Source organism: Ovis canadensis, chromosome 6 (assembly GCF_042477335.2).
Source record: "Ovis canadensis isolate MfBH-ARS-UI-01 breed Bighorn chromosome 6, ARS-UI_OviCan_v2, whole genome shotgun sequence".
NCBI lineage: Eukaryota > Metazoa > Chordata > Mammalia > Artiodactyla > Bovidae > Ovis > Ovis canadensis.
In genome coordinates, this window is record NC_091250.1 from 86971072 (window position 1) to 86985064 (window position 13993).

Below are 13993 nucleotides of genomic sequence, written 5' to 3' on the forward strand. Positions count from 1 at the left end.
GGGTTCTGCTAATAACTTTTAACCCAAGCAGCTAAGAAGACAGTTCTGACCACTGTTAAGGTGCCTGGCACATAGTAAGTCCCTAACAAACATCTGTAGAAACCATCAATGTCTCCTACATGGGCTTGCTGCCAGATCTACACTGTGATGCTTATATCTTGCTTTAGAGTCTCTATTAATTAAATGGGTTAATATTAATAAACTCTTTCCAAAAGAGCGTCTGGCACATAGCACTTTTAAAGAACAGTTAAATACAAACAAACCAATATTACTTACTTATAATTGAGTATTAAAGGCTGAGTCTTTGGTCCTGATTTCTCTGGAAGGCCTGCTTTCTGACTGGTGGTGGTGGTGGTGAAGTCGCTCAGTCATGTCTGACTCTTTGAGACCCCGTGGACTGTAACCTACTAGGCTTCTCGGTCCATGGGATTCTCCAGGCAAGAATACTGGAGTGGATTGCCATTTCCCTCTCCAGGGGATCTTCCTGAGCCAGGGATTGAACCCAGGTCTCCCACATTGCAGGCAGACACTTTAACCTCTGAGCCACCAGGGAAGCGCTACAGGCTGCCAGTTTTCTTGTTAGCTTAGGCAATGGATGTGGAATGCTGTTGCCCGCTGTGCATCCAGTCTGAATTGTCAACATTGGGTCTGGGCTTTCATAAGTCCGTTTCTGCTCTTTCTGTGGCAATGAACAGAATGTTTTCAATCCCCTTTGTCATGATAAGTCATTTTGGCTTAACGAGATTCCCTATGCAAAGCACCAGGCTCCCATGAAATCTCTCTTCCTAACAATGGCTCAGAGGATTCTCGATGAGTCATTTCTTACCCCATAACCTGTGAAAGGCACATGGGATCAGAGTCAGTCAGTGCTACTATCCTTCCCACTGAAGAACTCAACCCCCTTTCCTGGATTTATTCCCCCCAAATATTACTCCTTGAAGAAGGGAGAGGACAAAGAGCAAAGAATGGGACAGAACTGGAGCAAAGGTCAGCTTCTCATTCCCTGCCTTTTTCTTTTTGTAGTGCGTCTAAAAGTGGAGACCTTCAAAGAATCCAAGTATGGGGGTATGCTGTCGCCAGTTACTAGTAAGTATGCTGCCATAGGTTCTACAGTATTTAGTGTAAACAAAGCGTGAGACTAACATAAAAAGAAAATCAAACCGTATGTTTTCATTCTTTTATTTTTTAACCAAAAACTATGAGTGAAACTACCTAATGTAATGCTGTTCTACAGGCATCAAGAAATTACAGAAAGGTCATATACTGTGCTGTAAAAAAAAAACAACAACCTAAGATACAATTTGATGTCTCCTCATTAACATTCACTCGTCACATATCTGTCACAGTTTACTGTAATCCTCGTCTTATCAATAGTCTTCCTTAGAATAAGTCTTCCCTAACTCAGAGCTCTTTCTTATCTCTGAGTCAGACCTCAGCTGAGTCTATTATGCTCTACCACTTCAGCTCCAGAACTTCAGGCTAACTTGACTGTTATATTTCTCTCCAAGTTGCTACTTCAGATTTCTCTTCTTTTCATTCTGATCAAAACCAGAGTAAATGTCTTTAGTTTACCTTTTTAACCTCTATTACGTAGAAGCATTCTGTAACTTTCCCCAAAAAACATCAGGCTTAAAATTACTTTCACAAAGACTGCGCAGATTTTTACTTATGTCTAAACCCTTTTGTGGGAGAGACTCATGTAGAAAACACAATTTTATAAAAACAGATTGGAAGTCCCTTTAATCTGTGCTCACTCCTTACCTGAAAGCCTGGGCATGATATGCCTACTGCCCCTATGGGACAAGGGCACACAAATGTGAAAAGTTGTATATTAAGAGCTACTCTCTGATTATATGCCAATTTTAAAAAAATAGAGAAATTTGTTTTTTAAAGAGAGCTACTCTCTGAAAGGCATTAGCTTTGGGTTTGCTACATTTTACAATCAAGGTGATAAATATCTGAGTGAGACTTCTAAGACACACTAGGGCAGACAGGAAAACTGGGCTAACTACAAAGTGATGGGTTTTAGATTTTTACTTTTCTTCTTTCATTGAAACAAAGGAATATGCATTGATAAGAAAAGCTACTTTATGGGTAATGAACTTAAACCTCCCACCACTCTCCTCTCTCCTGTGGTGTGTTTGGGGAGAAAGGCTGCTGGTGGTGGGGGAGGTGGGAAGGTTGAGAGGAGAGGAAGTTTAGCGGAAAGAGAGAAACAGAAGGTGAAAGGACAGGGGGTTTGAGAGGAGGGAGAAGAACAAAGCAAGTCAATGGAGAAAATGAGAGCGGCCAGGAGCCAAGGGGAGACAGCGTGGCCTCACCTAAAACACACCAAACATCTCCAGTGAAAATTTTGAAAATAAGGCCATGCAGGAAGCACTTTTAAACGCTACAAGGTTCTTTTCAATACAGGGGCAAATGAGGAGAGAAAACGAGCTAAGAACAAGGGGCATGGGAAACAGAAGAAGGAAGGGGAGGGCTAAACCTCCCCTCCGGATTATTCTGAGTTGCTGAAAGCATTTCTTTATGAAGTGTGAAGTTTCAACTGAATCCAAACCCCTGGCACTGAAACAGTGCCAGGGGCCGCTTATGAGAAACAAAATCTCTTTTTCTTAAAATGAAGAAAATTCTGTTTTTCTGTGAGGTCTTCTCCATCTTGAATAGCCTAGACTCTCCTTCCATTCATTTACTGGACAACATTGTAACAATAGGAAAGATAAGACCAGACCTGATCTACAGATTAGCATCTCTAAGAAGACCCTGCCTCCCTAACTCCAGCCAGTGGCTCAACCTGTAAGTGCAGTGCCCAGGAGCCACACAAACCTGGAACTGCCCTCTTTTCCATCATAAAGTTGTACAGAACGTCTGAGTGAAATGATAGGGTATGAAAAATGGTACAATGTGTATTTCCCCAACCACAGGGGAAAAGAGATATATTTAATAAATGACGCTGCTACAACTGCTTGAAGGAAACAAAGCTAGATCACTACCTCAGTCCATTGTTGTTGCTGTTCAGTAGCTAAGTCAGGTCCAACTCTGTGACCCCATGGCTGGCAGCATGCCAGGCTCTCCTGTCCTTCATGTCTCCTGGAGCTTGCTCAACTTCATGTCCATTGAGTCGATGATGCTACCTAACCATCTCATCCTCACTCTCAAATCCCCAAAGGATTTCAATGTAATAAAAGAAAAAAGACAATTAAGAGTTGTGCATTATTTTAGAATTGGGAAGATCTTCCTCAATATGATTTTTAAAACTTAGAAGACATTTAAAAATATACATAGGCATATTTTTTGACTATATAAACATTTCAAAATCTTTTATGAAAAAAATCCCTTTGAATAGGACTACTCTTCAGTGGCAATAATCTTTAGATAACTCTACTCACTGAATTCAAGCGAAAGTAATCACTCAAAATGGCAATGTTGGATCAGAGGTTCTGACACTGTAAGGATGGTGTGTGTTAGTCACACTGTAGTGTCCGACTCCTTGCGACCCCATGGACTGTAGCCCACCAGTCTTCTCTGTCCATGGAGTTTCCAGGCAAGAATACTGGAGAGGGTTGCCATTCCCTTCTCCAGGGGATCTTCCGGACCCAGGGATCAAACCTACGTCTCCTGCACTGCAGGCAGCTTTTTGCTGTCTGAGCCACCAGCGAAGCCCCGTAAGGAGAGAGTAAAGCGTTATTGAAAACTATAAAAACGCTCCAAGCTTCCCTACACTGCTGGGTCTGGTCACCTTCCTCAGATATCTCGGTCCCTGATTTTCATGGTTGGCTATTCTGAGAGGCACGGGGGTTACTAGAGAGCCAGAAATGCTGTTAGAGTACTTATCACATATCTCTCAGTCCATGCTTTAAGAATCTCAAAAGTGCTCAGAATTTAACAAGAGTATGTGTGTGTGTGAATTATTTGTGCTATGGAGAAGAGGGGGAGAAGCAATCATACCTCAAGCCAGAAATATTCACCCTCAAGAAAGCTGTGATAGTAGTATACCATTGTATTTTTTTAAACTAACAATACATTTGTTTATAAAGTATGTAAGCATTTTATGAAAATATCCTTTATAAGAAGAGTAAAAGAACAAGTGAAAAAACAGCCACAGGAAACGCTGTCGGACTCTCCCTCCTCATGGTGGGTATAGTGATGCAACCTTGCAAAGGATTCCTTCAGGTTTTTCGCCTTTTTTTTTTTTTTTAATAAAATGGTATCAATTGCTAAAAGCATTATGACCTTTGTTATGCTACATAATACTGATACAAAATGTGAATAGTACAAAGTTCATTATATATAATATAAGGTTTTAATATATTACATTTGTTTCTACATAAACAGACTATAAATATATGTGCCATAGCATGTTTTATAGTCATTGCTCCCAGCTTCTCATACTATGGCACCAAACAGAAAATACATCTTTTTTAAAAAGAAAAGAATAAGGGCAGAACCAGTAGAAAGAGCTTTACATGTTAAAAGTCTAAATAATACAATAGGTATTGTTATAACTTGAGCTACAAGGTAATTTTGAAATCTGGCTAAGAATTACTCAGAGAGTGAACAAACCAAATCATATTTTACTAGGGCATACAGGTCAAATGACTAGAATACTGACTGGCTGGGAGCGGGCAGGTGGGGAAGGGACAGTCAGGAAAATACTGAAGGGAGTGGGGAAGACTCAGAGAGGGGAGAAGGCATAAGAGAGTAAAACCCTTCCTGAAGCTTTGACACCACAGCTCCACACCGAATCTACTGCATTCAGGCTCAGACATATCACATCAAGACAGACAGGTAGGTGTCCATCCAGAAGAAACCAGAAGCTGGTTCACACAGTCAGAAATCCTCAACGTGACACGGAGCCTCCGTCTGAGTGTCCTTTTCTGTGGCATCCTGAGTAAAGGATCAGTCTTGAGACAAGGAGCCAGAGCTGCCTCATTTCCTTCCTGGGCCTTGGCCAGGAGACACGTAAGAGAAAGGAAGGATCTCTCATTAGGAGTCGGAAACAGCACAAGGAACTCTCATTTAGCCCAAATGGGAAGAGCACGCAACCTTCTAAAACCAGTCACCTTGTCTGAAGCCTTTATATTTCCTCACAAACCCTATGTCCACCACCTCCACACCAGAGCCAACACAAGGCATGCGCAGGTTCCAGGGCACTCCCAAAGCAAGTCAGCGTCTTCCTTTCCATCAATCCAAACCCCACAGGCAAGACGTGGCTCCAACAAGCAAAGCTTCCTAGATGGATTTAGCTCTAAAGGTCTTTCGCGTCTTCAACACCTAAAGCACTTCCATTGCCTGGTTTGTCTTCTAGTTTTATGAGGTGTCCGCTCCCCAGGTGCTGCTACTTCTGAGGGTGAAGTCGTTTCTTGAACTTCTTTTGCTGCAACCCTTGGGGCAACCCAGGGTAGGGTGCATCCACCATGCTTTTTAAATGAATGAAAAAAGAATGAGGTCAACACGGGGAGAAGACACAAACACATTCTTGGGTCACAAGCATCTCAGGAAATGCCTAGGGGACCGGCTCCCTGCAGTCTGAGGTCCTTTTTTTGAAATGAAAATCAAATGTGGCTACTTCCTGGTGGTGGAAAGAACAACACTTGAAAATCGGAGCAGCACCTCTTGTGTGATTTCCAGGACTGGGGGACGCAGGTGCCTCCTTTTAAACTGGAGGAGAGCTCAGTGTGGTCCCAGAGTCAGGCTGGAGAATCGGAGCTGCACTGCCGACCTGCGGTCCAATCTCCATCAGCTTTAAAAGTTCAGCCTCCTCGCTGGAGTACACAGTGGTGTCCGTGTCATCAGAATGGTATCCCGACTGGTAGCCGCTTGTCTGGTTTGAGCCTTCGGATGCCACAGACTCCTTGCTTTTGCTGGGCATCAGTCCACTGCGGAAGAGATGGCAACCAAATAAGTTGGCAGAGAGAAGGCAGTTCTTGTGTATCTTATCCTAACCCCATCCCCTAACCCGTGTGGGCTGTCAGTTTCCTGGAGAAACAGCCCATCCCTCCCACTTGTTAATCAACATAGCAGGTTTACTCAGACAATGTCTATTTTCAGGTACTAGGATGAAATCTGAATTTCAGATAAGTCCTCTTATTCGGGTCCAAGTCTTTCAAGCCTGAGATGAGATGAAAGGCAGTTCTTTTGGATTATGCAAAGGCTCCAACCAATGGAACCTTTTTATGGCCTTGCAGACTGACAAGTTTGTGTACAAGAATAGGAGCCAAAGGGACTCTTTCATGACGTGGGAGGAAACTGGGATGTTCTGAAAGTCCAATGGTACTTGTCACACACTGCCAAGTAGGGGATCACAAGGCCCGTGTATGGTGTTAATAAAATTCTTGAGCAACTTTAAACTTTAGTAAGCTGAAGTCTGTGTGTACAATCAAGCTAGACATGTCAAAAAACTGCTTTTTACTCATCAAAACCACATTCTTTGGAAGCATGGAGGACTGGATCACTCAGCAGCAACCAGAAAATGTTTTCAATGGCGTGGAATTGTGACAGACGGTAATCATGTCAAAGCTTAGAAAAAAGCTTAAAAAGGCCTTTTGTAGCTGGGTGTAGGCTGTGTGGAGCTTAAGTCATTCTGAAGTATAGTGATTTCGCCCCTTACTAGGTGTTTTACCAATCTATGCATGTTACAAACCAAAAACAAAACAAAACAAAAAAGGGTTTTATTAACTCTATGTTCATATATGGTTTAAAAGTTATTTCAAATAACTAGAAATGTATCTTTTCTTTCAATCCAACCTCAATACAATGGACTTAGTGTCTCAGACAATGGAATGGTACATAGTTACTGCTAAGCAAATAAAATACTTTGAATCAGTAAATAAAACATATAATTGGCTCTCACAATTTCTCATCATGGGCCTAGGGCAAATGATAAAATTGCACAATGGCACATTTTAATTTTTTTTTTCTTAACATGAGCATCACTCAATAATGCAAGGGGGCTCCCATTTTATCCAACAGTTAGATTATAGGTAGATCAAAATCTTCTCAATCATACACAGAGTGAAACTGCCAGCAAATAAATAACCATTCTACATCCCACATTGTTATAAATACAGAGTTTCTTATTTATTAAGTTAAAAGCAGGTGGAGGTGGTTTAGTCATTAAGTCATGTCCAGCTCTTGCAACCCCAAAGACTACAGCCTGCCAGGCTCTTCTGTCCACGAGATTTTCTAGGCAAGAATACTGGAGTGGATTGCCATTTCCTTCTCCAGGGTATCTTCCCGACCCAGGAATCGAACCCAGGTCTCCTGCACTGTAAGCAAAATTCTTTACTGATTGAACTACCAGAGAAGCTACAGGAAGCCAGCTATAAAAGCAGGTACATCTATTCAAAACAACTACAAATTCCTATAGAACCATGTGGAAGATATTATACTCAGAACCAAATTCACTGTTTTCCCCACAATTAAATACTTAATAATTCAGCCAATAGTATTTAAATAACTTAAGCAAGTAGACAATGGTTTACTTAAGGACAGGGGCACCATTTCTGTTCAGGTTTGAAAATTCTTCACTGTAGAGTCCACAAAGATTTTAACTGTCTCAAGAGTTTTATTAAAGATCAAGCCAATGACCTTTTTGTCACTTAGCCAATATCACACAAACCATTGACCACAGCAAATATGCTCAGAAATTCCTTAGAATACATAAAATCTGGTAAAAAGCAACCAAATCCTCTTATTTCAGATTCTTTTTAGACTTGCCAGATAATGTGTTTGTTTCTGTTCTTTATTAGTTAGGTTGATGCAAATTTGACTAACTGATAAAGATATAAAAAAAGGAAAACTCTGCATTTATGCTCAAAGTCCTAAGTTCCTTCCAAAAATTCCCTTTGAAATTTGTCTTTTCTATTTGGCTGAACCTTACCTAAAAGATGGGGCTAACTTGGTTCTGTCTTCCAGGGTTTTCAGCTCTTCAGATGCAAGAACCATACCACTGTCCGTCTGGCTGTCCTTTTTAAAAGACAATGAGATGGCACAGTTGATTGAGTGTATATACTGACCAATCACTTAATCAAACTGATTTCCTAACCCATCTCTGAGACAGCATTTTCATGTTCTGCAGAGACAGGTAAAGGTATTACAGCCAGAAACTGTACTGGCTATGAGAGGAAGCAACTGCTTCCACAATCGACCCAGGCCTGCAAGAAGAGAGGAATTTAGGAAGAAGCTAAGGAGACCCATTTCTATCCCTCTTCCCACAATAATATTATTTACACTTCAGTGGAATTGGGCATGAAGCTCAGTTGTCTTAAACCTTAACCAGGGGCTTCACTTATGGAAAAAACAAGGTGGCCCAATAATTTCCATCGCTATAATGACCCCAAGACACATACCTACAAGGGCACCCTCATAATGAGGCTCCAAGACTCTAATGCTTAGGCTAATATTTATCTAGCTAATGTTTCATCTTTGGTATTATTTCTAAGACTATTTTTAAAAGATGTACTTACATCTGGGATGACTTTTACTTCTGGTTCTTCCAACGGGATATCTTCAAATGTTTTTACACTGACGGGCCGGCTCTTTCGCTTACTGTTCTGCAGATACTGACTGCAAAAGAACAAATATTTATATTTTAGTAGTGGTATAGTTGACTGCAGATTCCACAAGTGATACCTAAGTTCATTATCTTTGAACCACAAGTTTAATAGCGACCTTCAAAACATCCTCTGGAAAAAGAAAAACAAAACAAAAATCTCTGCTAGCACACACCGAAGGCTTAATTTCCTGTGAAAGTCCATTTAAAAGTATAATATAACGGAGGGGCCTAGATGAGCCCCTTTCCTTTGAATCTTACTTCTGAGGTCCAGGGCTGGACTGAAGACAATAACAGCAGACTCAGTGGTCTGCCTACTACTTGGCTTCCCGATTGCCTGCGATTCCTCCACTAAGCTCTCAGCATATCGCCGAGTGTTTCACATCTTTCTGGCCATCTCCTAGGCAAGTTATCTAGACAACATCCACAGAGCAACCATTCCATGAAAGATGGGTAGAGGAAGCACTCCCAGATTTCACTGGGTTCAGTAAAAGATGCTGAACCCAGCAGACTCTGGAAACCACCTTCTCCTGCTATACGTAATAGAGGCTTAATGGGTAGAGGGGAGCTGAATCTCACGATCTCCTACTTTTGGCCCCCAGAGCTGGGGCGGTAGTTTGAGAATCATGAGATATTCTGTCTATTTCCAAGTTTACCATGGATTTCACAGACTTGGGAAAGCCACGAATATATTTCTATGTCCCTGTTTCCCCATCTTTAAGATGTTCAGGCCAAAGCTTTCCTTCCCTCACTCACAGGTATCTGGAGGATGAATGAGGTGATCAGCGGTGGGCGGTAAAGGATCTTAGAAAGAGTGATGATCCATCAACCAAGGCTTGTTTTCCTCCTTTGAATTCCAAAGACTACCAGTTTCTTTCAAGAGTCCAGAGGACAGAACATGTCAGACAGCACATCACCTGTTCCTTAGGGGTGCTTTTTCCCCTACCATGTGACTTTGGGTGAGTCAGAGTGATTTTGTGAAAATCAGCCCAAGTGGAGAGAAGCAAAGTCTTCTTCATAGGAAGGGACAGCAAATTCACTCTTCACTTGAATCCCACTGTAGCATCCTAGCAGCCTTCCAGATATATTGCATATTCCTTGTGTTTTCTGCCCAAGTGAAGAGAGGACTCATTTGGGCAAAGGAGGATAATGGAAACCAAGTCTTCCTCCCCTGCCCGAGGAGGTTGGTTTTTCCTCTACAAAGAGAGAATGAGGTTCACCAGTGACATCCTCACTCAGGAAACCCCACGGGAAAGAGGACACAATGTATTAAAAATAAGGAGACTGAAAACCGTACTTCTCTTAGATCCAGTCCCCCAAAGTGATAGTTCTACCAAATTACTGGTACCATAGTCAATCATTCATTCATTCACTCATTCAGGAACCCTCTATTGAGACTCCCATGTGCCAGGCACTGGGTCAAATGATCCTCAACCACTGTCTCATGGCATCTCCATGGTACTTCTCTAGGTGGGTATCATGAGCCCAACGACAGATGTGGAACTAAGACATAGAAAGGTTAAGGAACTTGTCCAAAATCACATAACTAGACTACCTGGATTATCATCCTGAGGGCAATGAGCAGCCACTGAAGAATTTTAAGCATGAGATTGACAAAGTCAGAAACACCTTTTAGAAAGATGACTCTGGGTTCAGGAAGGTAAGACCAAAAATCATGAGATCAATTAGGGAGCTGTTCTACTTATCTGAGAAGTAGACAGATTCCAGAGGTATTTGGGTTGCAGCATCAAGTAGAGTTGGTGAGCTTGGACAGTAATGCAGCTGCCTTAGAAAGGCTACTTTCCTGATTTCTGAGCCCAATAATTTCAAACATTGTTCAGCCAGTCCCAATTGACAAGGCATTTTCATATACATTGTTGCATCTGTTCTTAACAAATCTACACAGTAGGTTTTTCTTATTTCTTATTTGGAAAAGAGGAGGTGATGGCTTAGGGAGGAAATAACTAGAATTAGAGCTCAAACTTAGGTTTCTAGAGCCCATGCAGGGTTGCTTTTGTTTGTTTTTACCTCACTCCACATTGATGCCCTTGGAATAGCATTAGGAAGGAGAAGGGAGAAAAGGGCACTGGATATGATTGTTCAGTTCTTTGTTAAGCACCTGATGTGCATGCAGCCCTGCTCCCTTCCATGTGTGCACTGAGCGTGCAGTGATATGGAGTGGAGGAGGGGGAATGTGGGCTGTGAGACAGACAAGAGGTGAAGAAAGGACAGGTTCATTTCAAGCAGTCTAATATCAGAGCCAAATTCAGGAACATCTAGCCAGCAGGCTGTCCCTGGCATCAATCTACAAGGAGCATTTAAATCATCACTAGCAATTAACCAAAATAAGAAGCAGAAAAAAAAAAAGTTATGTGCCAGAACCTTTCTCTGGGAGAGAACTGAAAAGAAGTCTTTGATAAGCTGCTTGGAGTGGGAGGTGAAACTCCCAGGGGAAACAGTGGAACAACCGCAGATGGTCCCCAAACTACCCTGTAAGGAAGATGAGCCCAATTAAGATGTGTTTTCTTGCAGGAAACATGCAAACTGGGGGCCGGAGCTGATCCACAGGGAAATTAGAGACAAAGCAGAGTCTAGACATTAGTGGTCCTCCCTCGTCACCCTTCCCCTACATACCTCTCAGCCTCTTCTCTAAATAAATGCTGAACAAATATTTTTTAAAATAGTTAATGGGGCAAAAAATCAGGAGGTTGGCTCCCACAGGGATGCCTCTGTCCTGCTCTATTTATAACACAATGAAATTGAAAATTATAAGCAGGAAGAAAGTGAGAAAGACACCTCGGCTCTCCTCTTTGACTGGCAACATGAAGATAACAGATCAAGTCCCCTGAGAGGCACCCCAACCTCTCCTCTTGCTCCTGAGGGAAGCAGAACCAAAAGAGAGCATCGCAATGCAGTGTGCTGTGTGTAGACGCCTGGACTCTGCCTCTCTTTTAACCTAAATGATTAAAATGTGATCGTGGCGTCTTATTTTTAGAAAAGGGAAAAAAGTGGAAGGGATTGAGTGAGGATGCAGACAAGAGATTCCAATTTCCATTTTATTTTTCAAATTATGGCTGGATAAAAGAGAAACTGGACTGCAAAGACCAATTCAAAAAGCACAGACAGCAAATAGCAGCCAGGCCTGCACTGGGAGTATGGTGTCACGTTTGTCCACGCTTCTGGGGATAAACGTTAGCAGCCCTGCCTCAGATCCAGCATCACATTTGGCACTTCCATCACACATACATGACTTCATCAACTCTCAGCACCATATGCAAAGCGCCCAAGTGAGCCAAGAGGCTGCCGGCTGGGTCCTCACCCCACCTGGTCACAGAAAACCCAAGAAACACAGCTCATGATCAAATGGCTTTCTGATCAAGCAGAAGGCAACAGTGTTGCAGGAATAATTACCATACCAGAAGGCCAGTTAAACTTGAACTAGGACTTTTTAAATATGAGGGTGGAACTATGGATTTTCAGATTTTCATTTCATTTCCCCTTCTATTTGAGGCCCCCTCCTTGGTATGGGAGAAAACAGCCCTGAGTTAGATTTCAGAGGAATGGGATTCATCCCAGGGATGTGTTTTAAGCAGCTCACATAATAGCTATTATTTATTGGGTATTCTCCAGGTACCAGGCAGTTAGAAACTCATGTCATGTAATTCTCAAAGTCATCATTTTTGTACACCAGTGTCCCAGCCTAGGTCACACTGAAAATTTGCCCTAGATCAGAGCTGCAAAGAGCAGACTTGGGAATCCAAACCAGTTATGAAGTCAAAGTGTTAGTCACTCAGTCATGTCCGACTCTTGGCAACCCCCTGGACTGTAGCCCTCCAGACTCTTCTGTCCATGGGGATTCTCCAGGCAAGAATACTGGAGGGGGTTGCCATGCCCTCCTCCCGGAAATCTTCCCAACCCAGGGGTCGGACCCAGGCCTCCTACACTGTAGGCAGATTCTTTATCATCCGGGCCACTAGAGAAACCCAATTCTTCTGACTCTAAAATCTGGATCTTTAACCACAATATCATATTCTTCCAGGTAATTGCTCTGAGTCTCATATTCAACATTTACATCAAAAGATAATAGTATCTACTTTGCCTAACTCTGGCAAAACCTGGTTAAGAAAAAGTTCTTTCAAAAATGCCAAAAGTTCTTGACACAGATGGAATGGACAGCTTACTAGCTGGCTTCTACCCACTCTGAGCTTTCCTGTCTCCCACGGCAGCACTCCTGCTGCCCTCCCTGTGCAAGTCCACAGGGCACACTGACCAGGGTGCCTCCCCACCTGCCATCTGGCACCCTCGCCACAGGCTAGAGCTCCACTCCCCCCCAGCCCCCCACCCCCACCCCCACCCCCGACCCTGAGCCTGAAGGCGCCCCCTGCAGCCTGTGTGCACTCAAGGGGGCAGGCTGGGCCTATATTGTCAGGGGTGCAGTTACAAGAGGAAAACATCCAAAGGGGTGGGAACGGGAACAAAGTGAAGTGAAGTAGTCCCAGGCTTATGAAAGGCAATTTTAATATCATATTGTAGAAACCATATCAACTCTTTCCTTATGCGCAGGTGCTGGGAGAGAATAAAAAGAAAGCTGCCTTTAGAACCCTTCTACAAATCAGGAAAATACTGCAGCGCATGTGTTTTAAATAAGCCCAGAAGTCCCATTATGCAAATAAAATGCTGAAAATCAGACTTGGGAGGGGCTTCTGAAGATGTGCTGTCCAGTCTAATTCAGGATGCATCCCCACGGCAACTGTATCCCAGCCAGAGAGGCAAACGTGTGCTTTCATAAACGCATAGAACTCTTCCTTCCTGAATCTTTCCTAAGCTGTTTAATTCACATTAATAAAAGAGTACATGGGGATAATTTAAATACAGATGTCTTTGTAAAATCGGTCTCTTTTTCTGGAGATTAACAAACTATGGCATTCCAGCTATTTGCAGCTGCAGGGCTTAGGATTCTGAAAGGAAGAGCTTCGGCCGCAATGTGGACCACAGATGGGAAGAGATTCACCTACCCAGGCGCCCTTCAAGGAGGACCTCTCAGGGCCAAGGGCGAACGTGCAAGTGAAATGCAGCAACTTCATACGATGCTCTTCGTCCACCCACCTCCCTAGGATGACCTTGAAGCCCCTTCCCCCCAGGGGATGTTGACCTTAGACCATACCTGATTCCTGCTGTGTTGTCATAATGGAATTTGGGGTCACATACTTCCTCTTCCTCCATACAGGAAACAGGTGAGGTAGGCAGAGAGAGTCCCGAATCCTCTTCCATGCTCAAAGTCTCTGATATGGGAAGAACAATGTAGTCTTTGCCATCCTGAAACAATAAACACAGAGTGCTATTGTTATGGCTTCAGTCCTTCAAGAGCCTTCACATGAAAAACAAAGCCCATGGGGGCTTCTTGTTTATGGGGAACGTGGCTTTCATATCTGAAGGTAAAAC

At 42.8% G+C, this 13993-nt stretch overlaps 1 protein-coding gene and 1 pseudogene across 1 annotated transcript in view; one reads left to right on the forward strand and one right to left on the reverse strand.

Annotated features, from left to right (window-relative positions):
• The window catches only part of LOC138442974 (mitochondrial-processing peptidase subunit beta-like), a 55707-nt pseudogene extending 53224 nt beyond the window's left edge, over positions 1–2483 (forward strand).
• Positions 2484–3979: 1496 nt separating this feature from the next.
• The window catches only part of KDR (kinase insert domain receptor), a 46968-nt gene continuing 36954 nt past the window's right edge, over positions 3980–13993 (reverse strand). Inside the window, exons 27-30 of the mRNA XM_069593099.1 lie at positions 13716–13867; positions 8466–8565; positions 7880–7965; positions 3980–5876 (exon numbers count right to left, since the gene is read on the reverse strand). Of these exons, the coding sequence (XP_069449200.1) occupies positions 5654–5876; positions 7880–7965; positions 8466–8565; positions 13716–13867 (561 nt within the window). The 3' untranslated portion in view covers positions 3980–5653. The remainder of the gene's footprint in view (positions 5877–7879; positions 7966–8465; positions 8566–13715; positions 13868–13993) is intronic.